The sequence below is a fragment of the Prionailurus viverrinus genome, chromosome A1 (assembly GCF_022837055.1).
Source record: "Prionailurus viverrinus isolate Anna chromosome A1, UM_Priviv_1.0, whole genome shotgun sequence".
NCBI lineage: Eukaryota > Metazoa > Chordata > Mammalia > Carnivora > Felidae > Prionailurus > Prionailurus viverrinus.
The window spans coordinates 19035937-19061717 of record NC_062561.1 but is presented as its reverse complement, the minus strand read 5'-3'; the positions used below and the strand labels follow the sequence as shown (position 1 = coordinate 19061717).

General features: G+C 41.7%; 2 protein-coding genes across 11 annotated transcripts in view; one reads left to right on the top strand and one right to left on the bottom strand.

Annotated features, from left to right (window-relative positions):
• The window catches only part of LOC125173614 (phosphatidylinositol 3,4,5-trisphosphate 3-phosphatase TPTE2-like), a 171052-nt gene extending 156260 nt beyond the window's left edge, over nucleotides 1-14792 (top strand). For all 9 annotated transcript variants that reach the window (XM_047872981.1, XM_047872974.1, XM_047873017.1 and 6 more), the window contains 4 exons: nucleotides 7977-8068; nucleotides 10492-10587; nucleotides 12319-12389; nucleotides 14543-14792. In XM_047872981.1, coding sequence (XP_047728937.1) covers nucleotides 7977-8068; nucleotides 10492-10587; nucleotides 12319-12389; nucleotides 14543-14657 — 374 coding nt within the window. In that variant the 3' untranslated portion in view covers nucleotides 14658-14792. The remainder of the gene's footprint in view (nucleotides 1-7976; nucleotides 8069-10491; nucleotides 10588-12318; nucleotides 12390-14542) is intronic.
• Nucleotides 14793-16629: 1837 nt separating this feature from the next.
• SLC25A15 (solute carrier family 25 member 15) overlaps nucleotides 16630-25781 on the bottom strand; it is a 36388-nt gene continuing 27236 nt past the window's right edge. For both annotated transcript variants that reach the window (XM_047873045.1, XM_047873055.1), the window contains 4 exons: nucleotides 25184-25321; nucleotides 21346-21515; nucleotides 20293-20451; nucleotides 16630-18810 (listed from right to left, as the gene is read on the bottom strand). In XM_047873045.1, the coding sequence (XP_047729001.1) occupies nucleotides 18686-18810; nucleotides 20293-20451; nucleotides 21346-21515; nucleotides 25184-25321 (592 nt within the window). In that variant the 3' untranslated portion in view covers nucleotides 16630-18685. The remainder of the gene's footprint in view (nucleotides 18811-20292; nucleotides 20452-21345; nucleotides 21516-25183; nucleotides 25322-25781) is intronic.

The following is a 25781-nucleotide window of genomic DNA, read 5'->3' as shown; positions in this document are numbered from 1 at the left end:
CCATTTGCAACTAAGTGGATGGAACTAGAGGGTATTATGCTAAGCGAAATTAGAGAAAGACAAATACCCTATGACTTCACTCATATGAGGACTTTAAGATACAGATGTACATAGGGGAAAGGAAGCAAAAATAATACCAAAACAGGGAGGGGGACAAAACATAAGAGACTCTTAAATACGGAGAACAAACAGAAGGTTGCTGGAGGGGTAATGGGAGGGGGGATAGGCTAAATGGGTAAGGAGCATTAAGGAATCTACTCCAGAAATGATTGTTGCACTACATGCAACATGGATGTAAATTTACATGTATGTAAATTAAAAAATTAATTTAAAAAAATCTCAAGAAACCTAACCTTATAACTAAATGAGTTGGAAGAAGAGGAATAAAGCCCAAAGCTAGTAGAAGGAAAGATATAATAAAGATTACAACAAAAATAAATGATACATAAACTAAAAACACAACAGAACAGATCATTGAAACCAGGAGCTGGCTCTTTGAAAAGACAAAAAAAATTACAAATTTTTAGCCACACATTTCAAAAAAAGAGAGGACTCAAAATCATAAATGAAAGAGAAATAACAGACACCACAGAAGTACAAAAGATTATAAGAGAATATTATGAAAAATTAAATGCTGACAAATTGGACAACCTAGAGAAATGGATAAATTCATAGAAACATACAGTCTTCTAAAATTGAATCAGGAACAAATAGAAGATTTGAACAGACCAATTACTAGCAATGAAATTGAATCAGTAATCAAAAAACTTCCAACAAACAAAAGTCCAGGACCAGATGACATCACAGGTGAATTCTACCAAACATTTAAAGAAGAGCTAATACCTATTCTCCTCAAAGTATTCCAAAAAGTAGAAGAGGGAAAGTTTCCAAAATCATTCTAAGAGTCCAGTATTATCCTGATACCAAAATGAGATAAAGATATTACCAAAGAAGAAGAATAAGAGGAGGGAGAAAGAAAGAAAGAAAGAAAGAAAGAAAGAAAGAAAGAAAGAAAAGAAAGAAAGAAAGAAAGAAAGAAAGAAAGAAAGAAAACTGCAGGCCAATATCTCTGATGAACATAGACGTAAAAATCCTCAAAAAATATTAGCAAACTGAATCCAACAATACATTAAAAAAAAATTCATCATCATCCATTCCAGGGATACAAGGGTGGTTCAGTATTTTCAAATGAATCAACAGTGACACATCACATTAACAAGAGAAAGCATAAAAACCATATGATCATTTCAATAGATACAGAAAACCACTTGACAAAATACAACATCCTTTCATGATAAAAATTCTCAAGGGTTAGAGGGAATATACCTCAACATAATAAAGGCTATACATAAAAAACTCACAGCTAACATCATCCTCAATGTTAAAAACCAAGAGCTTTTCCTCTAAGATCAGTAACAAGACAAAGATGTCTACTACTATCACTACTTTTATTCATCATACTATTGGAAGTCCTGGCCACAGCAGTCGGACAAGAAAAAGAAATAAAAGGCATTCAAATTGTTAAGAAAGAAGTAAAGCTGTCCCTATTGGCAGATGCCATGATACTATATAAAGTCCTTCAGCAAAAACTTCCAGAACTGATAATTCAATAAAGTCACAGGATACCAAATTAACATAGAGAAATGTGTTGCATTTCTATACACTAATAATGAAGTAGCAGAAAGAGAAATTAACAACCCCATTGTTAAAATTTTAAATTGTTAAAATGTCCATACTACCTAAAGCAATCCACAGATTTAACGCAAACCCTATCAAAATACCAACAACATTTTTCACAGAAATAGAACGAATAATCCTAAAATTCACATGGAACCACAAAAGACCCCAAATAGCCAAAGCAATCTTGACAAAGAACAATGAAGCTGGGAGTATCACAATCCCAGATTTCAAGATATACTAAGTTGTAGTAATCATAACAGTATGGTGCTGTCACCAAAATAGAAACATCAATGGAACAGAATAATTAGCCCCAAAATAAACCCACCCTTTTATGGTCAATTAATCTAGGACAAACGAGGCAAGAATATACAATAGGAAAAAGACAGTCTCTTTAACAAATGATATTGGGAAAACTGGACAGCTACATACAAAGGAGGGAAACTCTACCACTTTCTTACACCATACACACAAACTCACAGATGATTAAAGACCTAAATGTGAGACCTGAAACCATAAAATTCATAGAAGAGAGTATAGACAGTAATTTCTTTAACATAGCCATAGCAACATTTTTTTAGATATGTCTCCTAAGGTAACGGAAATAAAAACAAAATTAAACTATGGTACTACACCAAAAGGAAAAGCTTTTTTGCACAATGAAGGAATCCATTAACCAAATGAAAAGACAACCTACTGAATAGGAGAGGAAATTTGTAAAAGATCTGATAAGGGGCTAATACCCAGAATATATAAAGAACATACACAACTAGGGGCACCTGGGTGACTCAGTTGGTTAAGCATCTGACTCTTGATCTTAGATCAGGTCATGATCTCATGATTCATGAGACTGAGCCTGACATCCAGCTCTGCACTGACAGTATGGAGCCTGCTTGGGATTCTCTCTCTCCCTCTCTGCCTCCCCCCTGCTCACTTGTGTGTGTGCGCTCTCTCCCTCTCTCTCTCTCTTTCAAAATAAATAAACATGAAAACATTTTTTAAAAAGAACATCTACAACTCAACACCAAAAAGTTAAGTATCAGACTAAAAAATGGGCAGAGGACCTGAATAGACATTTTTCCAAAAAAGACCTACACATGGCCAACAGACACATGAAAAGATGTTCAACATCACTAGTCATCAAGGAAATATGAATTAGAACCACAATGACCTATAGCTTCACACATATCAAAATGGCTAGAATCAAGAACACAAGAAATAACAAGTGCTGTTGAGGAATTGGAGAAGGAAGAGCCTTCGTACATTATTGGTGGGAATGCAAATTGGTGCAGGCACTGTGGAAACTATTAATTAAAAATAGAATTATCACATGATCCAGTAATTCTACTACTGGGTATTTACCCAAAGAATATTAAAACCCTAATTTGAAAAGATATAGGCGGCACCTGGGTGGCTTAGTCAGTTAAGCATCCAACTCTTGATTTCAACTCAGGTCATGATCTCACAGTTCATGGGATTGAGCCCCGTGTCAGTCTTCATGCTGACAGCATGGAGCTTGCTTGGGATTCTCTCCCTCTCTCTCCCTCTCAAATAAGTAAACTTATGTTTACATATATACACACACACACACACACACATATATATATATATAGACTTATGTGTATGTATATACACACACATATCTTTTATGTATATATGTATCTTCTATGTATATATACAAGTCTTTTATGTATATATGTATACATATGTATACTTACATTTATAAATAAGTAAACTTATTTATATACATATACATATCTTATATACATATATACACATATACATACTTATATACATGTACATATACTTTTTTATGTATATACATACACACACATATCTTTTACATATATATATATACATACACACATATCTTTTATGTATATATACACACATCTTTTATGTATATGTATATACATACACACATATGTATATGTGTGTATATACATCTTTTATGTATATACATACACACATATGTATACACACACACACATCCTTATATTTATTGCAGCATTATTTACTATGGCCATTATACGGAAGCAACTAAAGTGTCCATCAACTGATGAATGGATAAAGGTAGTGTATATATATATATATATATATATATACACACAATGGAATATTAAGCCATAAAAAAATGAAATCTTGCCATTTGAGTGTGAATGGACCTAGAGGGTATATTGTTAAGTGCAATAATTCAATCAGAGACAGACAAATACCATATGATCTCATTCATAAATGCAATTTAAGAAACAGAACATCAACAAAAAGAACCAGACTCTTAAATACAAAGAATAAACTGGTGGTTGCCAGAGGGGAAAAGGGGTGGGATAAAAAATATTAATAGAACCCCGACCTTGATGAGCACTAAGTAACGTATAGAACCCTTAATCATTATATTGTACACCCAAAACAAATATAATACTGTATATTAATTATACTTGACTAAATAAAGTGCCCAGAGTTAAGCCCTCTGGTCATAAAAACTTGTTAAGCCAGCTGGTTTTCAAAGCCAAACGTCACAGGGACTCATCTTCCCAGTGCAGGCCCTCTATGCCTGCGGTGGGGTCTGATTTTCTTGCCTAAGCTGGTGGTTCCCTCCTGTTTATGGTTAGCCTTGCCGGGACAGTTCTCAACTGTCTCCCCTTCTAACCTTTTCGACGTGGCCTCTTCTCTACTGTGGAAAGTCTGTCCTGCCAGTGTTGGGGACATTTTCATAGTTGCACTGATGTGGCTGTGATCTCAGTGTGTTTGTGGACGAGCTTAACTCAGGATCCTCCTACTCTGCCATCTTTCCAGCAACGAAAAACAATCATCATATGATTTTTATCCTCCTTTTGCTAAAGCGGTGTACCATGTTGACTGAGTTGAAAACATGCAACCAACCTTGCGTCCCCAGAATAAATCCCGCTGACTGTGTAGATAATCCTTTTCATGTATTGTTGAATGTGCTTTGCTCATATTTTGTTGAGTTTTAGATGTATGTTCATCAGGAAGGTTGGCCTGTAGTTTTTTTTTCATAGTGACTTTTGTCTGGTTTTGGTGTAAGTAATGCTGGCCTCGCAGAATATATTTGGAGGTTTTCCTTCCTCTTCTATTTTTGGGGATAGTTTGCAGAGAATAGGTATTAACTCTTCTTTAAATGTTTAGAATTTACCTGTGAATCCATCTGGTCCCGGGCTTTAGTTTGTTAAGAGTTGTTTGATTACTGATTCAGCTTCATTACTAGTAATTGGTCTGTTCAGATTTCCTATTTTTTCCTGACTCACTGTTGGAAACACCAGCCTTCTTTTGGAATAAGAATAACCTTCCTTTGAGATTGTTATGATCAAAACAGAAGGGGGATGGGGAGACTGTCAGAAGAAAGGGTGAAAGAATTTGAAATGAGAGTAAATTGTCTAGTGGACGCTTCTGGGATTATCTTCACCTCTTGTGGTCTTTAAGCTATTTTATAACTGTAAGTTGTAGAAAACTGGTAATGCTGCAAATAATTTTTGTACTTAAAAATGCAAATTAGTTGTGTCCGGTGGAATGCAATGGATTATTGAGCCATTTTGTATTTATTTGTAAATTCATGCCATCAGCCCTTATCCGCCTATAAATGTACAGTACTTTATTATTTTTAAAACATTTTTAATGCTTTTTATTTTTATTTTTGAGAGACAGAGACAGCATGAGTGGGGGAGGAGCAGAAAGAGAGGGAGACACACAATCCGAAGCAGGCTCCAGGCTCCGAGCTGTCAGCACAGACCCCGACGCGGGGCTGAACCCACAAACTGTGAGATCATCACCTGAGCTGAAGTCAGACGCCTAACCGACTGAGCCACCCAGGCACCCCTATTTTTTATTTATTTTTTTAATGTTTATTCATTTTAGAGAGAGAGACCAAGTGCGCATGGGGTAGGGGCAGAGAGAGAGAGGGAGACACAGAACCCGATGTGGGGCTCAAACTCATGAACCCTGAGATCATGACCTGAGCCGAAGTCGGACCTTCAACTGACTGAGCTACCAGTAGCTGCGGTACTTTTTTAAATTTAAGTATAACGTACATTAGCTCATATTTGTTTCCGGTGTACAATATAATGATTTAACAATTTTGTACATTACTCAGGGCTCATCAAGGTAAGTGTACTCTTAATCCCCTTTATTTCACCCATCCCCCCACCCACCTCCCTTCTGCCAGCCACCAATTTGTATTCAAGAGTCTGGTCTTTTGTCTCTTTTTTTCTTTCATTTATTTTCTTAAATTTCACATATGAGGGGATTCATATGGTATTTGTCTTTCTGACCTATTTCACTTCGCATTCTACTCTCTAGGTACATCCACATTGCTGCAAATGGCAAGATTCCATTCCTTTTTATGGCTGAGCAACATTCCATGGTATACGTACACATCTTCGTTATCCATGCATCTGTCAATAGACACTTGGGTTGCCTCCATATATTGGCTACTGTAAATAATGCTGCAATAAACATAGGAGTGTACATATCTTTTCAAATTAGCATTTTTATATTCTTTGGGTAAATACCTAGAGTGAAATTACTGGACCATATGGTAATTCGATATTTCATTTTGTGAGGAAATTCCATACTGTTTTTCCCAGTGGCTTGTGCAGTACTTTGAATGAGCTGTAACATTTTACTGGTTTCTCATTGAGTAAAATAAAATTTTTGACGTGTATTAAAAAAATGCAAGGTAGATGGGGTGCCTGGGTGGCTCAGTCAGTTAAGCGTCTGACTTCGGCTCAGGTCATGATCTCACGGTTCATGAGTTGGAGCCCCACGTCGGGCTCTGTGCAGACAGCTCAGAGCCTGGAGCCTGCTTCAGATTCTGTGTCTCCCTCTCTCTCTGCCCCTCCCCTGCTCATGCTCCGTGTCTGTCTCTCAATAATAAATAGACATTAAAAAAAAGAATTTAAAAAAATGCAAGGTAGAGGACAGTGCTATGGTATGCGTACAGGACAGTGACGATATGCAACGATTTCTGTAAAACAAAAGTGGGGAATAACATGTATTCATGTTTGCGTATATATACGTACATAAAAACTTCTGGGAGAGTATGTATTCATATTTGATTATATATGCATAAAAAACATCTATTTGGAGTTGGAGAAATAAATGGGGGGGGGGTGGATGAGACAGACTCTTCACTTCATGTCTTTTCTACCTTTTATATTGTGTAAATAGGGGTGCCTGGGTGGCTCAGTAGGTCAAGCATCTGACTTTTGATTTCGACTCAGATCCTGATCTCACGGTGCATGGGACTGAGCCCATCATGCTCTGCACTGACAGCATAAAGCCTACTTGAGATTACCTCTCTCCCTCTGTCTCTGCCCCTTCCCAACTCATGCTTGCTCTCTCTCTGTCAAAATAAACTTTAAAAGTTATATTGTGTAAATATGCTTCATTTTAAAAATTTTAAATGTGTGGTAATCTAAGCTTAGAAAGCAAGTATTTCAATTCGTTTAGTTGTTCATTTCACTGATCTCCAGTTGGCATCAGTGGGAAGAGGTTCTCCAGCTGGAATGGGGCCAGGGGAAGACAGGCAAAGAAATGATGATGGTCTACTACAAATTAATAATGTGGGTTTGGTGGAAACAAAGCAAACATAATATGACCATCAAGAATTATATATATATATATATATATATATATATATATATATATGACTTTGTTAGAATATTTTTTTGAGTTCTGTACCTTTACCTCTGTGCATATTTGTGACCTGCATGGATAAAAGGAAAGCACTAAAAATTGAAGGCTTGAGAAACCAGTCCTTTTAGGAACTACTAAAAGAAGGTCCTCTGAATTGAATACAGGGAGAGAAACCATTTGTCTGTATATGTATACTGAACGTCACAGGAATGTTTAGGTATAGCCATCCAGTATTTTCATGGGGACTGCCCTGGGAACTGGAGTTAAAGGACAGCAAGAGGAATTTAGGCTATTTATTATTAAGAAACAGTATTGGGTATCTGAAAAATGCAACCCATCAGCAGGAAAGGGTACAAGTCCCATTCCCTGATTTTTTTTTCTAGAAAGGTGAAAGAGATAAAATTCTAAGAAGCTAAACTATATTTCTTCTCCCCCCCCCCCCCCCCCCCGCTCCAGCCTTATAAATTGGGCTTTGGGAGACAAAGTTGGGCTTGAAGCTTTGTCTTTTAAAGACAGAATTCACGCAAGACCCAAATGATTCAGTACTGACACATTGTGAGCTGGAATAATTTTCTTTCTAAACCATAATGTTAATTGGTAAGACATTTTGATCTTTGCTCTAACTGGCCTAATTTTATTTCATTCAGGTGTTGGAAAAGGCAATGGAAATGATCTAAAAGTACAAATAATATTGCACCGCAAAATCGTCTTTTTAAGTTCTGCTTCCAAAAATTGTTGGGTAAGAGCACGTAAACTGAAAATGCTGGCATTTGTTTTAATTCTCCACGTCAATCAGCATGTTGACCTCCCAGACCGTCACTCACCACAAAGAAAGACCATGCTGTTTTCTGGTTACCATCCAACTTGGCATCCCTGTGTTCAGATACAAGTCAGAGCACAAACTCCTTATTCAAAATAGTCTTTTCAGGGCATTTTCCAAACTATCTTTTCAGTTCAGTGTGTTGCTTTGCCTTTCCCTTTTACACAAATGCCAAGCATGTTCCCAGGAATTTATCAGAGTTTTCGATTCATGTATCTGGTCATTTTTAGCTAAATAGTCTTCTTCTTGTCATTTTATAATATGGTACTGATTCTGAAATTATAAGCTTATAGGTGATTGGCATGCACACTAAAAAGATGGAGACATCAAGACTGTACCTCAATATGATTCAGGGAATCTGGAATGGGGCTCAGGAATCTCTCGAGTTAGCAATGTCCCAAGTGATTCTATCTCACATGTCCTGTGGGTCTGTACCTTCAAGAGTAACCCAAGTGGCTGGCTGGATGTAGCTTTCTGCCCAAAAGCAATGGGACCTGGTATGCCTAAGATCATCAACCTTTTCTGAAGCAATAAGAAACCTTCCTAGATCTAAGAAATATAAACTCTTAGAATTCTCTCGCAGGCTTGCCTCTATTCTATCACTTCTCCAGCACCACTCCTTCCCCTCTCCTCCACGGAAGGCCCTCACCCAGTCCTGATCCTTGGCTTTCTGTTCTTACCTCTGTACATACCCTACTCTTGGTTCTGCTCGTCCATTCCCCTGCCTTATATATTTTTTTCCTTTCTTCCACTCCGCACATGATTATGAGCACCTACCAGGACCCACAACATGGACGGTCTCCGCCCCAACAATCCAACCATGTTTGTCAGTCCACGTTTGTCAAATGAGCTTTTCCTCTGCTTGTGCAACTGACACCAGCGTTCTCTCACTGAGGCCTTAAAATTTAGCAGTATCTTTGATTCTCTCTTTGCTGTGCCTGCACATCCAGTCAGTCACTAATTCCTGTTGATTGTAACCTTGGAATCTCTCTTCACTCTCTCCGTTCCTTCCTGTTCCTGTTGCCAACACCTCGTTTGTTCATGCCCAGATTTCCACAACGGTCTCCCTACCTCTTCCTTCCCCTCATACAATACAGTATATAGAGTCCTGCAATATGCAGGTATTTCATTGCTCCAACAGTGCAAAGCTGTAAGTAGAGAAGACACACGGCATGCCCGTAGTCAAAGCCAGTTAATATCTTATCTTTGGCTCAGCATTATCTGTAAAGATCACATATCAAGTGTTTTGAGGATTAGATAATATATGTGAAGTTTCTTTGTGAGCGATAAATTGCTAAGTGTTATATGTGATCATCATCAGGCCACTTTGTCACATAGGAAATGCCCCCCTCTCCATATTCTTCAACTTCATTCTTATTTCCCTGGCTCTTGAACCTTAGCCATAACATACCTGAGACCTGAGCTTACTTCCATCAGGTACTTGACCTGCAGACTCCATTCCAAGTAGATTGGGTGTCCTCTGGCCCTTGGAACACAACACGCTTAATTTCTGCTTCATGTTTTTGCTGGTCTTTCCTCCCCCTCTCCCACACCACCCTGCCTCCACTGGATTCTCTTTTCAGTGCTCCTCATTTATACAAATCCTTCCATGCCCAACTCTGTTTCTACCTTCTCTGTGAACCTTTCTCATTCTATGCTTCTTGTTAACCTCTCCAAAGTCTTCATCATCTAGCTTGACATGTAATTTATGCCATTCTGTTACTTCTTGTGCATGTAGCTCCCTGAAGCATGCCTTGAGTCTGCACCTTCTTTTCTATTTTGCACAGGTACATAGACTTTTCTTATTGTGGGGGCCACTATTACACAAGGATAATCAATAACAAAGAAATACTTAGTATAGTTTCAAGAAAGTCCTTCATTCCAGAAACTTGGCCAATTCTTGGTCACTCCATCCAGCAGTCAGCCATGGACAAGGTCCATGATCCCATCAGCTGACCCCTTTTTGATAAAACATGACCAATTATGTATTGCTTTTTGAATGTGAAGGCTAGCTTTAAAACCGAGCCTGTTAGCATATCCCAGCATATGAAAATCAAGTGGCACACATTCAACAGTAATGTTTACTTGGTTAAACTCTAATGGAAATGGGAACGCTTTGTTCTTTACCACTGCCCTACCATGACCTCCAAACATGTTGGCCTTTTAAAAACGTAACAGTATTGCAACTTTATAGAAATAATGATTCACGTTTACATGTAGTGACTGGACTATGAGACCAAGCGTACTTGATAAATACAGGAAGCCTTTATCTGTGACCATGAACTTCACTGTTCTCTTACCAGCTGGTTTTAAGGTTGTGAATTCCATGTGTTCATTCACAGATACTTCACGATATTGAAACAGACAACGTGATAATTCATTTATCCAGCTGTCCACCTCTGTATGATGATGTGAAAGTACGGTTTCTCTCTTCCTCAGTGAGTAATCAAGAAACAGTGTTATTCTCGTCTGGTCTTTTGAATTATTCTGCTTTAGGATTTCCTTTCCTACAATTCCCGGCAAGAAATAGGAGATGTCAAGCCCTGGCCAGGGAGAGGGAGAAAAACAAGTCAGATCCATAACAAAAATTTTTAAAAAGAACCTAAACTGGTTTTTGCTCATTTTTTCTAAATTCTATACAGTTTGCATATATTTTCAAATAAGAAACAAACCAAGGTATGTTTATTGCAGAGCAGTGATCACATTTTTCTTTTATATCTCTAAAACACATTGTTCCCCATAATTTGTAGTTTATGGTGTTGAAAGCATCTTTCAACAAACACCTTCTTTCCTTAAGGTAGCATTGTTTGTAAATTTATGTGTACGTTTAACTCTATGAATCTATACTGTGTAGAAAGCATCCTTGAACTAACATCTTCTTTCATTAATTAGAAGTGTTTGCAATAGAGAACGGAGGGTTGCTGGAGGGGAGTTGGGTGGGGGGATGGGCTAAATGGGTGATGAACATTAAGGAGGGCACTTGTTGGGATGAGCACTGGGTGTTATTTAAGTGATGAATCACTAAATTCTGCTGAAACCTATCTTACCATATATGTTAACTAACTGGTATTTAAATAAAAACCTGGGGGTAAAAGGGAGATTTTACTTTCCTTTGGATTGACATATAATTCATTTTAAATAGTATTTTTTTAAGTTTATTTTGAGATTGACAAATACAGCATGAGTGAGGGAGGGGCAGAGAGAGAGAGAGAGAGAGAGAGAGAATCCAAGCAGGCTCTGCACGGACAGAACCTGGGGGCTTGAACCCATGAAACCATGAGATCATGACCTGAGCTGAAACCAAGAGTCAGATGCTTAACCAGCTGAGCCACCCAGGCACCTAGGAAAGTTTTTTTTTAAAAAGTGTTTTTAATCCGATATTTGCCTTACATAAAACGAGAATGTTTGCCATAGTCATTACTCTGAATATCATGAGTGTATAATTTATATTGAGCAGTCATAAAGTGCACGAGTGTTATTCTATATGTAACAGATTTCTAAAGGTCAGTAGTTTCATTTTTCTATTAAAATTATCAAGCAGAACTGCCAACAAGTAACTATGTCGATCAATTTAAAATGTATATCCTGTGCCCTCCTTCATGCCCTGCTTGCTCTCTGTTGTGGGAGAATCTATTCAGTACTGAAAAAAGTATCTGTGTTGAAGCAAGTGACCCATACTGGATTTGAATAACGAAGCCAGTCTGAACTCTCTCTCAGTCGGTGGTCTCTGAGCAGAAGCACTGCTACAGGCACCGGCCCAAGCAATGTTGGTCATTTTGTGATTTTCAAGGGCCAGGAGATGAAAACACTTTCAAAATGTTTAGGTATTTTTATCACCAATAATGACAATTATCAATGTAGCTGCTCCTTGTAGAAATGGATGATCTCTTCAGGCATAAACTGGTATAGGTTTCTGTTTAGAACTAAACTATATTAGAAGACTATTGCTTAAAAGTACAGAGAAAATTACATTTCCTTACATTTGCTAGAAATAGCCATTTCTTAAAGCCTCCTCCTTTGTGTCATGAGTATAAAGTTATACACTGTGAGTGCTATGTACTTAATGGCTACAATTGACAAATCTAGAAATGAATGGAATTTTAATCCCTTTGGAATTAGCTTTTGGTATCAATTTTACTATGAAAAATAACTTTTTTTTTTAATTTTAGGTTCTTCCTAAATACTATGACAACTGCCCATTTTTCTTCTGGTTCCATACATCTTTTATACAAAATAACAGGTATGGCTCAGATACAATCCAGTAGAAACAGCTTAATCTTCAAGGTCTGTGTAAAGTGCAAAGGCAAACCTTTTGCTGATTGCCATATGCTCAATTTCCAGAAACCAAGAATCCTCAAATTCCCCAATTCTTCACTGCCTTTCTCCTCTTAATCTGGTTATGTAAAATATATGGCTATTCTTGGAAACTACCGTTGCATTATCCTCAAGGTCTGTGCCCTAGGACTGTTTCACAGAAGTTAAAACATGTTCTGATCAGATCTGGAGTATGGTAATAAAGCCCTCCCATGCAAGTTTAGTAGGAGTCTGCTCAGTACCCTGTGGGAGGTCCTCCCGATGTGTTAATTTACCTAGACCGACCACCCACTAAATTCTATGCCCCAAAGGAAGGCATCTTCTAGGGAAGCTGCAGCTAGTTTAAAGGTGATTGACACACTTAGATCTAGGACAGAAGTTAGAAGACACAGTAAGCATTAATGAAGACCGCTTTAATAGTCTCCCATTTAAAAATGACTTTCTTGGCGTGACTGGGTGGCTCCAAGTCTTGACTTTGGCTCAGGTCATGATCTCACATTTGTGAGTTCAAACCCTGCATTGGGCTCTGTGCTGACAGCACAGAGTCTGCTTGGGATTCTCTCTCTGCCCCTCCCCTGTTCATGCTCTCTCTCAAAAAGAAAAGAAAAAAAAAAAACCTTTCCCAGTTTAGTTATTAGAAAATCATTTTTAAGCTTATTTAAAAAAATTTTTTTTTCCAACGTTTATTTATTTTTGGGACAGAGAGAGACGGAGCATGAACGGGGGAGGGGCAGAGAGAGAGGGAGACACAGAATCGGAAACAGGCTCCAGGCTCTGAGCCATCAGCCCAGAGCCCGACGCGGGGCTCGAACTCATGGACCGCGAGATCGTGACCTGGCTGAAGTCGGACGCTCAACCGACTGCGCCACCCAGGCGCCCCTCTGCTTATTTTTTAAAAAGTATATTGAGTGGGGGAGGGGCACAGAGAGAGGGAGACAGAGTCCCAAGCAGGATCCGCACTGTCAGCTCAGAGCCCAAAGTGGGGCTTGACCCAGGACCCAGGAGATCATGACCTGAGCCGAAACCAAGAGTCAGAGGCTTAACCAGCTGAGCCACCCAGGCACCTAGGAAAGTTTTTTTTAAAAAGTAGTTATTGACTGAAGATTATTCCAAGAAAACTTCTTGTCTGGAAACTCATTCCTGAGTCTAGACATTCTCTAGAATTCTAGTCCTCTAGTACTTTAAGGAGTATTTGTTCTTCAGCGCTGAAAATTTGAGGTGTATTGTTCTCACCATACCGTAATCATCATCCAATACAAAAAGGGAAAAATATTCCAGAACCGGAGTTTTGAGGTAGCTGTGACTGTATGTGGCATGAATCGACAGTTCCCATTACATATAATCCCAGCCTTTTCTTCAAATCTGACCACCTCCTCTCACACCTCGAGTCCAGTAAAGGCAACAGTAAGTTGAATATCTGGTCTACATCCTTCTGATGCACCTATTTAATGGATAGAGTGAACTTTGGATTTGATGGGGGAATTTTTACCAATTTTTCCCTGGGTGTATACAAACAATAAACTTTGACTCCCAACCTGAGCCAAGCCCCTCAGTCGAGATCCGGGTGAAACTTCATTGGGTGTTACTCTTCCAAAGTGGTTCTTGCCACGGGGCACAATTTTTTCCTTTAAAACACATTGATCATACTAGAGAGGCAATGAGTTAGAAACCTATAAAAGTGAGGAGAGAAGTGATCTAATTTTCCCTACTGCTTGGTATAGCTGTTTTATTAGCTGCAAGGTGGTTAACTGGTCAAAAATGCCTCTGTCCTCATTTAAAAGACTCGGTATTTTATTACTTGGTTTTAATACACACCTAGTCTCTCTGGAGGATTTCACATGGCAATTTATTAATGTCAAATGTCCTTAATCCTATAAAAGGCAACGTGAAAAGAATCGGTGATGTGTAATTACTGATGATTAAGATTTGGTTGGCTGTGGTTGTAATTACTGATGATTAAGATTTGGTTGGCTGTGGGGAGCTGGCTAGAGGGGATCGGACAGAGGCTGCGACTAACCGTGGCAGGTGGGTCTCCTTTTTTACCCTTCTGTGCTTGCAATGATGTTTCTGCTTTTCTAGGCTTTATCTTTCAAGAAATGAATTGGATAATCCCCATAAACCAAAAACATGGAAAATTTACCGTCCAGAGTTTGCAGTCGAGGTATTTTTTGATGAGGTCGTAGCTGGTACCTAATTAAGCGTAGTTCCCTTTCTCGGACAGAATCATGTTCTTCACAATCCCTGCCACATATTTGTAGCTTCTAAACCTCCTTCCTTGCTGGTATACTTATATTTACATTCATGTACATATGTTTTTGCCAAACCTATTAAATACATACAAAGTAAAATCTCAAGGGTGCTTCTTACTTTCTGAAGGAGTTAGGTCATGTTTGCGAGAACTAACGTTCTTATGTACTATGTTCCAAATTATCACTTTGAAGAACCTTTAAATAACAAACCTTAAAATATTTAAGAATTATGATTCCTCCCAATAATCTGAGTTTACTTATCTAAAATACAAGTATTCCCTGCTTTGTTTTACATTTTAATTTCAGATCAGAAAGGTCACTTCTGTTTTCTTCCTCTGCTTGATTTATAAACTACTTAACAAACATCAGATTGGCACAAAGACTTGCTTGTTTTCAACCCAGAAAACTGTGCACACAAGCAGACCCACCAGTGCATGGGCTAATTACACACGCAGACTTCGGGGAGGGCACAGGAATCTCGGTAAACACAAGCAGCGGTTACTGAATATTCTATTTATTTTTGCACCTTCACGAGTGGAGTCAAAGGAAATGTTTGCCTAGAGAAATCTAGATTCTTTTAAAGTCCACCTCCTTCTTCACCAACTCTGCTCACAGCCAAGTTCACTTAAGTTTAGGGAACTCTGAAGAAAGGTCATCTTTGCATTGCAAATATCGGTTAGTCCTGTGTCCCCAGGGAAGCGTTTTCTCTTACTATTTTATTCCAAGTACCTTCCCCGTCATTGTACCTTGACTGTCCTTATTTATGAACATGGCATGAAAGGTTCACTTTTTCCCTCCAGTCAGCCCACAAGGGGTCCCAGCTGCCAGTGCAGCAACCTACCTGAAGGCTCCTTTTGGAGGAAAAGTCTTTCAAGTTCTCAACGTGTTAGGACTACATTACTTCCTGTAATTTGTGATAGGAATGTGTTGCAGCAGAACAGCTGGTACTGTTGCCTTTAAATTTTTTTAATGTTTAATTTTGAGAGAGAGCGAGACAGTGCAAGGGGGGAGGGGCAGAGAAAGGAGACACAGAATCTGAAGCAGGCTCCAGGCTCTGAGATGTCAGCACAGGACTCAAACTCACAAATGGCCAGGTTATGACCTGAGCTGAAGTCAGATGCTTAACCAGTCGAGCCACTCAGATGCCCCTGTACTGTATCCTTTAAAACCCATGCAGCAGTGAGCTACAGCGGGCAGATCAGGTGGCAGGCTTAGGTCAGTGGGAAAATACCGAGCTGGCTCAGTGAGGAGCAGTAAGGTCTAGCCCTTCTCAATACTGGCAAGAAGGGAGGAAGGAAACCCCCATTAAGTCTCTTGTTTTTTGAAATATCATAGCCGGGGTTTCTCTTCTCTAACCCTCTAAGGTGCATCAAGATTCCTGGCCCTTATGAGGTGCCACACTATCGTGCTTTTGCTCCTATAAAGAGATTTTATGGGAGGTTTCCACCTTAGAACCCAATGTAAATACTTCCTTTGAACAACTTGAAAAACTTACATCATAATACATCAGAACGATACCAGTTTTCTTAAATAGAATTTGCTACCCAGAATAGAATTATCCAAAACTGAATAGCAAGTTTCACTATTTTTTAGAAATAGAACAGCATCCTGCCCCATCAGAAACATCACAGGTACCACCTGGCAGAGGGAGATTAATGCTAGCGGGCCAAGTTTCACAACTGCAGTGTAATAAAGAACACATTTTTGTCAATTTACTTACAGTGAAATTATTTTACATCAAGAATGATGCTGACCAAAAAAAAAAAAAAAAAAAAAATGCTCATTGCAATGAAGCCACCACCTTGAAACCTTACTATATTCTTAAGCAGTCCTGACAGTTGGTTCTTAGCATGTAAAATACTTAAAACAACTCATGTACTCAAATTTTAGGTAAATAATTTAATGATAGAACACCAGAATTGCTTTAAACACACAACTTCAACTTACTATTTTTGGAGTACAGATCTGAAATGGTACAAATTGTATTCAAATACTGAACCATGAATTAAGCAAATAGAATGGAAAAAAATAATTCCCCTGATTTAGGTTTCATTCCTTACTCTTTTCCTTGCCTCGGACTGCCACTATTGCAGATGTTTAGTTGAATCTTAAAAGGACAACGTATGAGAAGGTCCCCTGCCAACAGGCCTAACTCAGATGGGCTCACGGATTCTCAGGTAGCTCACTTCCTGCTGGAAGCCAGCCCCATTTTCTATTTTGCTTCGGTCCAGGCCTGTTCAGATGAAGCACCACTCAGTAGCTACTGACCACTTAAGGTATGGAGAGAAAAGGTAGAAAAATGATTTTCTTTCAAAGAAAACACAGGTGGCTGACCAGCCATTGCTCCAGAGTCCATCAGGCACAACACTGAGCACCCCTCCCCAAATGTCCACAGCAGCCCCCATGGGTCAGCATGTCACTTCCCTGACCCTCCTGCTTTGGGCATGTCAGAAGCTTTGCAGAACACAAAGCTTAAGGAAACCGGAGGTTTCACGCAAGGCTTTCATTGTGCCAACAATGACAGAAGCACACGGGACAGACACAGGTCAGCCTGCTTAAAAACACTTGTTACCGAGAGAGTCCTTGCTGGTCTTGGAGCAGCACGGAATGATGGGGCTTGCCTAAGTGGTGACAAGAAGGATCCTCTTAGACCAGGTGACCTGAGCTTCTGTGGTTGTTGTTAGTGCATACATATGGCAGAACTTAATTACTCGGCTTGTTTCCTTGTTGTATAAAGTCACCCCCTATATATAATCATCATGAGGATCCACTGACCGCTGGTACCAAATGTAAAAGGCTCCAACTCCGTAAGAAACATGGCAAGCAGTTACGGATCCCAAGATAAACTTCAGAAAGGGCCAGCCCCGACATCACTCACTGTGGGGGACACGCACTATGTTGTGTCCAGTTCCATCGGAGAGAGGACTTTGCCCACGAGCACCATCACTCAGTCACCAGCCAGGGAAAAGGGCTTCTCTTGGCTTTGGCACTCTGCTCCCTGGAAGGGTTTCTGATCGGTGGAGGCAATAAGTGAGTGTTCAAAAGTGGATCAACAGCCCATAGGTGGTCCAAAGGAATACTCTGGAATCCTACCCAGGCCAGGACCCAGAGACAGAAGCTAAGGGCTGCTGTCAGTCATTGGCCTTCACAAAGCAAAGCAGCACAGTCCCCTCCCCTCAGCCCCTTCCTCAACCTAAAGCCCAGCAGAGGGGAAGTTCTTTGGGAGGGGAGAAGGGAAGTCGGCACAGGTAAGGCTACGCCGCTCTAGGCCTAGATCCCACTTAGAATGTGGCCCCATCTAGAAAATGAATGGCACTATTTTAACAGAACATCTTGGGAAATTCCAAGATGCTTACTCTAAATTTGTATCAGTAACACGGAAGCCACTCCAGTATGCAAGTGTGCTCTCCTCTACCAGTTCTAGATTGATATTTTAGTTTTCAAGCACCACAGGAAAACTTTTTAAAATTTTAGCTGCTTAGTGTAGTGCATGTGCTAAGCAGATTTTAAAAGAGACCCTACATCTACAATGAGTCAAGTATGCGTTTATAGCCATTTCATGAACATGGTTACCTCTGGGTTTTTCTGGTGAGATCTGAGACTAAACATGGAACCAGCCTTGCTTTTTTAACAACATGCAACCATCCAAACTGCATGGACACATACAGGTTTATGCAAAAGCCCTGACAGAACTATATTTAGCCTTTCAGATTGGACACAGGGGCCAGCGGCTCACCCTAAATGTCCCACCGAGGACAAGAGCAGCAACTTTTCAATTACAGGCAAAAATTATAGGATATAAAATAGAGGCTCTTCCATAAAGTTTAAGATTTAGGGTAGGATAAGGGAAGACCAAAAAATAAAATTCTTATGAAACCAAAGTAATTCTACATTGGTCTTGTACTCCACGAAACCCTGAGATGAACTGTTGTCCTCAAACGCCGATACTTGGATCTAGGTTCACCAGGACACTTCAGTATGCTTCAAACTGGCTCATCATCAACTTCCTGCTGTACTCGTAGGCCAAAAATAGCGCCCCATTGGCAGGGAATGCTCGAATCATAGTAGGTTTCAGTCCAGAATATAAGGCCGTTATTCCTAGAAGACAAAAAGTGACCCAAGTCTGAGACATCACGTGAAACTGCAGAGCACAGGGCTGTGTACCTACAAATCCAGACAACGCACTACAAAGCGGTAGGTGATGGAAGAACTTCCTTCCAGGTTTCCCTGGACTAACAGGAACGAAACGGACTAATGGAAACAAGGACAAGCGTCAGGCCTCCCAGCAAAGCTGGTGGATGCTCAGGTAACACACCCTAATCTCATGCCTGGTTCATCCCCAGGAAATGGATCAGGCAGAGCGGAGGCCTCACCTGGCAGCCCAGGGCCCCCGGGGGGCAGGGACCATAAAGCATCGGGCGAAGAGCACAGGCGCTTAAGTCTGAGTCCCGTGTCGACTGCTGGCACGGCCCAAGGTGGCTATGCAGATCCAGGTGGGTAAGGGAGGTGGGAGGACTCTGTGAAACTATGAAGTGTTCTGCAGCTTTGGGACATGAACCAAACTGTTGCCACACACCGTAACTGTGCTCTCGCTCAAAATCAAGACAGAAGGGCACCTGGGTGGCTCAGTCGGTTAAGCGTCCAACTCAGTTTTGGCTGAGGTCATGATCCCATCATTTGTGGAACTGAGCCCTGCGTCTGGCTCTGAGCTGACAGTTTAGAGCCTGCTTGGGATTCTCTCTCTCTCTGGCCCTCCCCCACTCATGTTCTCATTCTCTCTCCCTCCTCCCCTGCCCCCCCCCAAAAAAATAAACATTAAAAAAAAAAAATCAAGGGCCGCCTGGGTGGCTCAGTCTGTTAATCGTCTGACTTCAGCTCGGGTCATGACCTCATGGTTCGTGAGTTCCAGCCCCGCGTCGGGCTCTGTGCTGACAGCTCAGAGCCTGGAGCCTGCTTCAGATTCTGTGTGTCCCACTCTCTCTGCCCCTCCCCTGCATGCGCTCTGTCAAAAATAAACAAACATTAAAAAAAATTTTTTTTTAATCAAGACAGAGAAGTTCACATCCCAAGTTGTATAGTGGTTGCCAGAAGAACAGGTCTTGACTCACTAGTGGCATGAAACTGGCTTTATACAAACATCACCTGAAGAGCCTTTATATTCCTGTATAACTCTCACAATGAATAGCAAATGGCCTTCAGGAGGACTTAGCATTAAGAATTTGTTGCGCGTTCCTTTAAATCCCTCAGTGTCTCTGTCAGAGGTCGTTTCTGATCCCATCTGTATTGTGTAAAATAAATGGTGCGGCTTCAAAACGTTCATCCCCTTGGACACAGACCGTATTTTTAAAGTTCCCCCCAGGTGACTTAGAACAGACTACTGGCCCAGAAGTGAAGGATAACAACTTCAAACATGGCTGAGGATGAAAGGAGTCTAAAGAAAGGGTGTGAAAACAGCACCAGGGCTGGAGAGAGGCGGCAGGGGGAGAGCGCAACCACACTCCCCGATCGACCTCGGGAAGGTTGGCGGAGAAACGACCACACTGGACACACCTACTCTGTTTCTGCAACGAGCGGACTCACCTTCATTTTTCACGATGCTTATCAAGGTTCCGACAAATCCTGCCTGTTTTCCAGACATGGAAAGGACTTGGATTCTGGATTTGACGCAATCCACTGGGTACACGGCCAGCCAGAGGCAGATTCCACCAACTCCACCGCTTAACATCAAAGGGACAGGGCCTAGGCGAGGAAATCAGCAAACAGCGTTTTGCCTCAAGAACAGCATTTCCACAGGTCAGGGTAGCAGCGGCTGCAGGCAGGTGCAAATAAAATTGCTAATGCGCAGAGCACAGTCCTCAGAAGGAGCGGCCAAAGCTCTTCGGGCACAAGGTCCCTTGTGGCACTCGGGGTCGGCCCCTCATTGTGCCAGGTCCGTGCTGATCACTGTGGCCTGTCTTCCAGGGGGCCGGCCCACACAGAAGCAGCACGCCCCGCCGGGAGGAATGAGAACGGTGGCCACTGAGACACAGGCCACGATCTCTTCACCTCTCTCCCTCTCAAGTGTTTCGATATTTTAATGCCTCACGGCCCTGATTCTTCCTTTACCATGAAAACCCAAACTGTCTTATTAAGCACAACGGTTAAGCCTGGGAGCTGCCGAACCCCAGAGTGAGTCCGAAACACTGAAGGGAGGTGTTTGAGAAAAAAAAGGAATCATTCATGGGAGCCAAACGTGGCCATGGTTTGTCATGAGTCATGACATGAGTCAAGCAGCTCAATAGGATTATCTAGAAAGAACTACACTTTTCAGCGCTCTGGAAGCACTCTTGAGATTTATTACCAAGTTTTAAGCTTACTGCAAAATCCTTTATGGGCCATTCACCCATTTATTGGAGATTTCCCACAGGGAAGGTAATTTTGATATTCTCCCCTAACACATGTTATTCCAGTAAAGAAGTTTGGGATGCACGGCTTCACCCCCGTCCCGGGGACATTACCACACCGACAGGAAGGTGCCAAGTTCCCTGCCGGCCTCCAGAAACGCCAGACAGACTCCCAACAGCACACCTGGCCACCACGCCACTCTGGGGCACAGCCCATCCCAGCCGACTGGGTCAACGTGGGCACACCTACCTAGTTCATCCTTCGATCTTCCTGATGCAAAAAACGACCTGCTCAGTTCGTAGCCGCCGAAGAAGAAGAAATAGCCTGGCACCTCTCGGAGTAAAGTGCTGGAGAGGCCGTGGTAGAAGCCCAAGGGGCCGTCCTTCCTGAGGACGCTCTTCACCACGGACCAGACTGTGCTGTGAGGAGACAGTGAGCCGCGCTTAGGGCAGGCAGCGGCTGATTCTAGAAACCAAGGGACCCGGATTCTGAGAACAGAAGGCTTCTACTGAGAGGAAATCTCAGAGAAGCGCAGTTATTTTAGGACCAGTGTTCTCATAAACTATCCGATGACAAAGACATTTCATTAAAGTGCATTTGTACAAAGCTGGGTGTGCCCACCACACCCCCCACCAAGATTTCAACAGACTGCACCAGAACCCCGTCTCACACGGAAGCATGGTGTTCACACGTCCCAAGTGGGCTGGGGATCGAGCCTACTCAGCAAAGGAGGGCCTGAGAGTACACATGGAAAAGGAGTTCCCTGGAGTTTTGGAAAATCAGGTGCTCTGGCCGTGGACAAAACAAGCGATGGACCCGGACCAGAACGGACATGGCAGAGGGAGCTCACAGAGTTCCTTTTGGCTAACTGCTGGGCTCACATCACATGCAATGACTTTTGTAGCACACACGAAGCAGAAGGGAAAGACGCAGACAGCACCGGGCATCACTCCCACCCCTCCCACCCAAGGACCCCTCTCTGGAGGGGCTCTTCAGGAATCTGCCCCACAGCTCCCCCCCACCCCCGCCCCGTGTAAAGGACCCTCCGAAGATGTGCAAATAAAATCCAACCCCGTTTGGCAAGCAGAGAAAGAGAGGTTTGTGAAAGCCAGATAAGTTTTTTTTTTTTTTTTTTTATGGCTTGCATCCTCTGGCCCTCAATAAACAAATTCCTTAGTTCTTCATTTGAAAATAAAAAGTGCATTCATACATTCTAGAGGTCGTTATCAAAGCTGTAAGAGAGCCAATACCCATCTTTTTCCAACAGCAAATGAGTGAAATTACAATAAGGAGCTGTACAAACTCAGCAAAAATAAAATGGTGTTGTATTTGCCCAGGCCCCTACCTCCCACCAGTCCTACCCTCCCCAACCTTTGTTTTGAACTGATGTGTACTGAGGCATTTGGTTCAGGTGCTTCAGGTTTGTTTTCCTCTGGGCTCGTACAGGGAAATGAACAACGGAGTAAATGTTACTTGAAGGCAAGACAAAGGAAATTCTTAGAAATACCTGGAGGGTGGGGCACACCTGGGTGGCTCAGTCTGACTTTGCCTCAGGTCATGATCTCACGGTTGGTGAGTTTGAGCCCCACATCAAGCTCTCTGCTGTCCTCAGAGAGCCCGCTTTGGATGCTCGGTCTCCTCCCTCTGCCCCTCCCTGCTTGTGCCCTCTCTCTCAAAAAAATTCCTGTAGGGCAAGAAGCACCAAGAATTTCGTTTTTCGAGAAGTAGGTATGTAATAATTTTCATTTCAAGCCGCTCAGAGCCTTGTAGCAGCCGGGATGCAGGACACTTTCTGCTAGACCCCTCTTCCTGACGGTGGGCACCATGGCAGGCTTTACCCACCAGAAAAACAGTACCAGAAACACCTGCTCAGTGCAGTGTAGAGAACCCCTCGCTTCTCACTTAGCTCAGCAGGTGACCCTGGCTTGGACCAGTGGAGGATCAAACCGAAGGTAATAAAAGGCCTTTCAGAAGGCTTCCTCAGGCATCACCTACTGGCCAGGTCCTTCCTGCAACTCAGCTCCCATTCTACAATGGGAATGTAACAGAGTAATTCAACTCAGTGCCTTTGAATCCAAGTTTTAACCCTAAGCTACTACACCCCTGCGTGGGCACTGCCACACCTAAAATACAGTCAACCAATATTTACTTTTGTGCAAGGTATCCATTTTCCTAAGTCTTTGGCCCCAAAATTTACTTTCTTAAAAGTACCTTTACTAAGGGGCATGAGAGCAACTTTCTGGGTGTTGTTAATGTTCTACCTCTTGATCTGGGCCCTGGTTTCAACTATGTTTGTTTTAGGACTATAGAACCCCACACTTATGATTTCTGCATATGTATTATAGTTCAACAAAAAGCTTTAAAGACTTACATTTTTGGACCCCTAAGCTAGGACTAGATTCAAACTGGCTGTAATGAATCTCCAGGGTACAGGATATAGAGCTCTGTTAATCAAACACCATCCTCACTAGGAGGAGACTAACTCTGTAAATGGCCGATTTATCTGTTTTTTTCCCAGCAGATTTACAGACTTTGAGTAAACCACACTGACGAGAACTTTGGTCAGCCAGATGTTAAGATAAATAAACAAGTGTTGAGATTAACAAAGACAATAAATTGCTTTAGAATCCAAATAAATCATACTGTATATGACACACTCTCATGAGGTGACTAGAATCTATTTTAAAGACTGAAGGGGAAAAGGATTAAAAAAAGATTCAAAGGGTACATGTACCCCAATGTTTATAACAGCATAATGAACAATAGCCAAACTATGGAGAGAGCCCAAGTGTCCACTGACTGATGGATAAAGATGTAGTGTGTGTGTAAATATATACACATTGCCATTTGCAATGATGTGGATGGAGCTAGAAGGTATTATGCTAAGCAAAATAAGCCAGAGAAAGACAAATACTATATTATTTCACTCATATGTGGAATTTAAGAAACAACACAGATGAACATGTGGGAAAGGCAGGGGAAGAGAAGGGAGGGAAACAAACAAGAGACAATGACAGAGAACAACCTACGGGTTGACAGAGGGAGATGGGTGGGGGGATGGGCTAAATGGGTGATGGGCATTAAGGAGGGCATTTAGGATGAACACTGGGCATCATAGGTCAGTGATGAATCACCTAATTCCACTCCTGAAACCAATACTGCACTGTATATTAACTAAAATTTAAATTTTCAAAATTTTTGGAAGAATTTGCTTATAGAAAAAAGGTAAGAGACTTAAACATGATTAACTAATGTGGCCTAATAGAGGTATAGAATACTATGTTCAATAAATGAATATATGGTCTCATTAAAAGACTGAGGGGGAAGGACACCTGGGTAGCTCAGTTGGTTGAGTGTCAGACTCTTGATTTTGGCTCAGGTCATGGGATTGAGCCCCGTGTTGGGCTCAGTGCTGAGTGTGGATCCTGCTTGGGATTCATTCATTCATTCTCTCTCTCTCTCTCTCTCTCTCTCTCTCTCTCTCTCTCTCAAATAAATAAATGAATAAATGAGGTAATATTTATTAGAAAAAAAAAGACTGAGGAGGATAGTGGGTTGATGGTCACAGAGTAGCTCACAAGGGCTCTGAGGAGTTTTTTTAGAACATGGGCCCTCTTTGGGTACATGTGAAGGATCAGGGAGGGAAGTAAGGAAGTTACCCTGGCATGTGGGGTGATCACCCATGTGAGACCTGGGAATGGCCATCAAATATTCATCTCCGAGCCCAAACTGATACTTATGAAGGCTCAGCTCTCAGACACGTTCCAAAGCTGTCTGCTATGTGCCTCCTACACAGCTGAGGATCATGCCTCACGCACTCAACACGCCAAGAGCAGTATTAGCTCCTGGCTTACTTCCCAGCTATTAAATATCTGCCTACAATGCTCTGATGTGGGGGCGGGGGTGGGTGCAGCCATCACAGGCAGTCCGTCCAGAAAGTTATCCTCTGGCAGGGGAAAGAGTTCTGAAAACAGTATTTCGGAGTAGATAAATCCATTTCTCTCACTTAGTTTGAGTACAATATAAAATATACAAATACTGCAGCAAGGCAACAGAGACCCAACACTTGTGCCCAAGCAGTGCTTACTTATGGCTTCTGGCTATCTTTCCTGACGACTCCATTTCATGCATGGTCTGTAGTCGGCACTTCACGAGTTCAGTGGGGCAAAGCACGAGAGCAGCAAAGGCAGAGGCGAAGGAACCAGCGGCCGCGTTCTGCAGATCACTGGAAGGAGACAAGCAGTTATTCATTCATTCAGCATTCACCACGCAGAGCACTCGGGCAGTGAGGGACAGCCACCATCAAAGAGAGGAACACTTGGGAACCTGCACGTGGTGTTTCATCTAAGGGTCTCACAACCCTGGGAGGCTGACAGCAACGCCCCAACTGTCATGTGGCAACACAACACACAGAATACGTAGAACGCATGCTACTACCAAGTAGCAATACTAGGATTCAAACGCAGGTCTGCCTGACTGCAAAACCCATGCTCCTTTCATCAGTCATAGTGCTATGTACCGAATGTATCCCCCACCCCCAAATTTCTATGCTGAAGCCTTAATCCCAAATATGCTGGTATTTCAGGAGGGACTCTGGAAGGCAATCAGACGGAGAGGAAATCGCAAGGGTAGAACCCCCAGGATGGAATTAGTGTCCTTATAAGAGACCACCTAGCTCTCCCTCC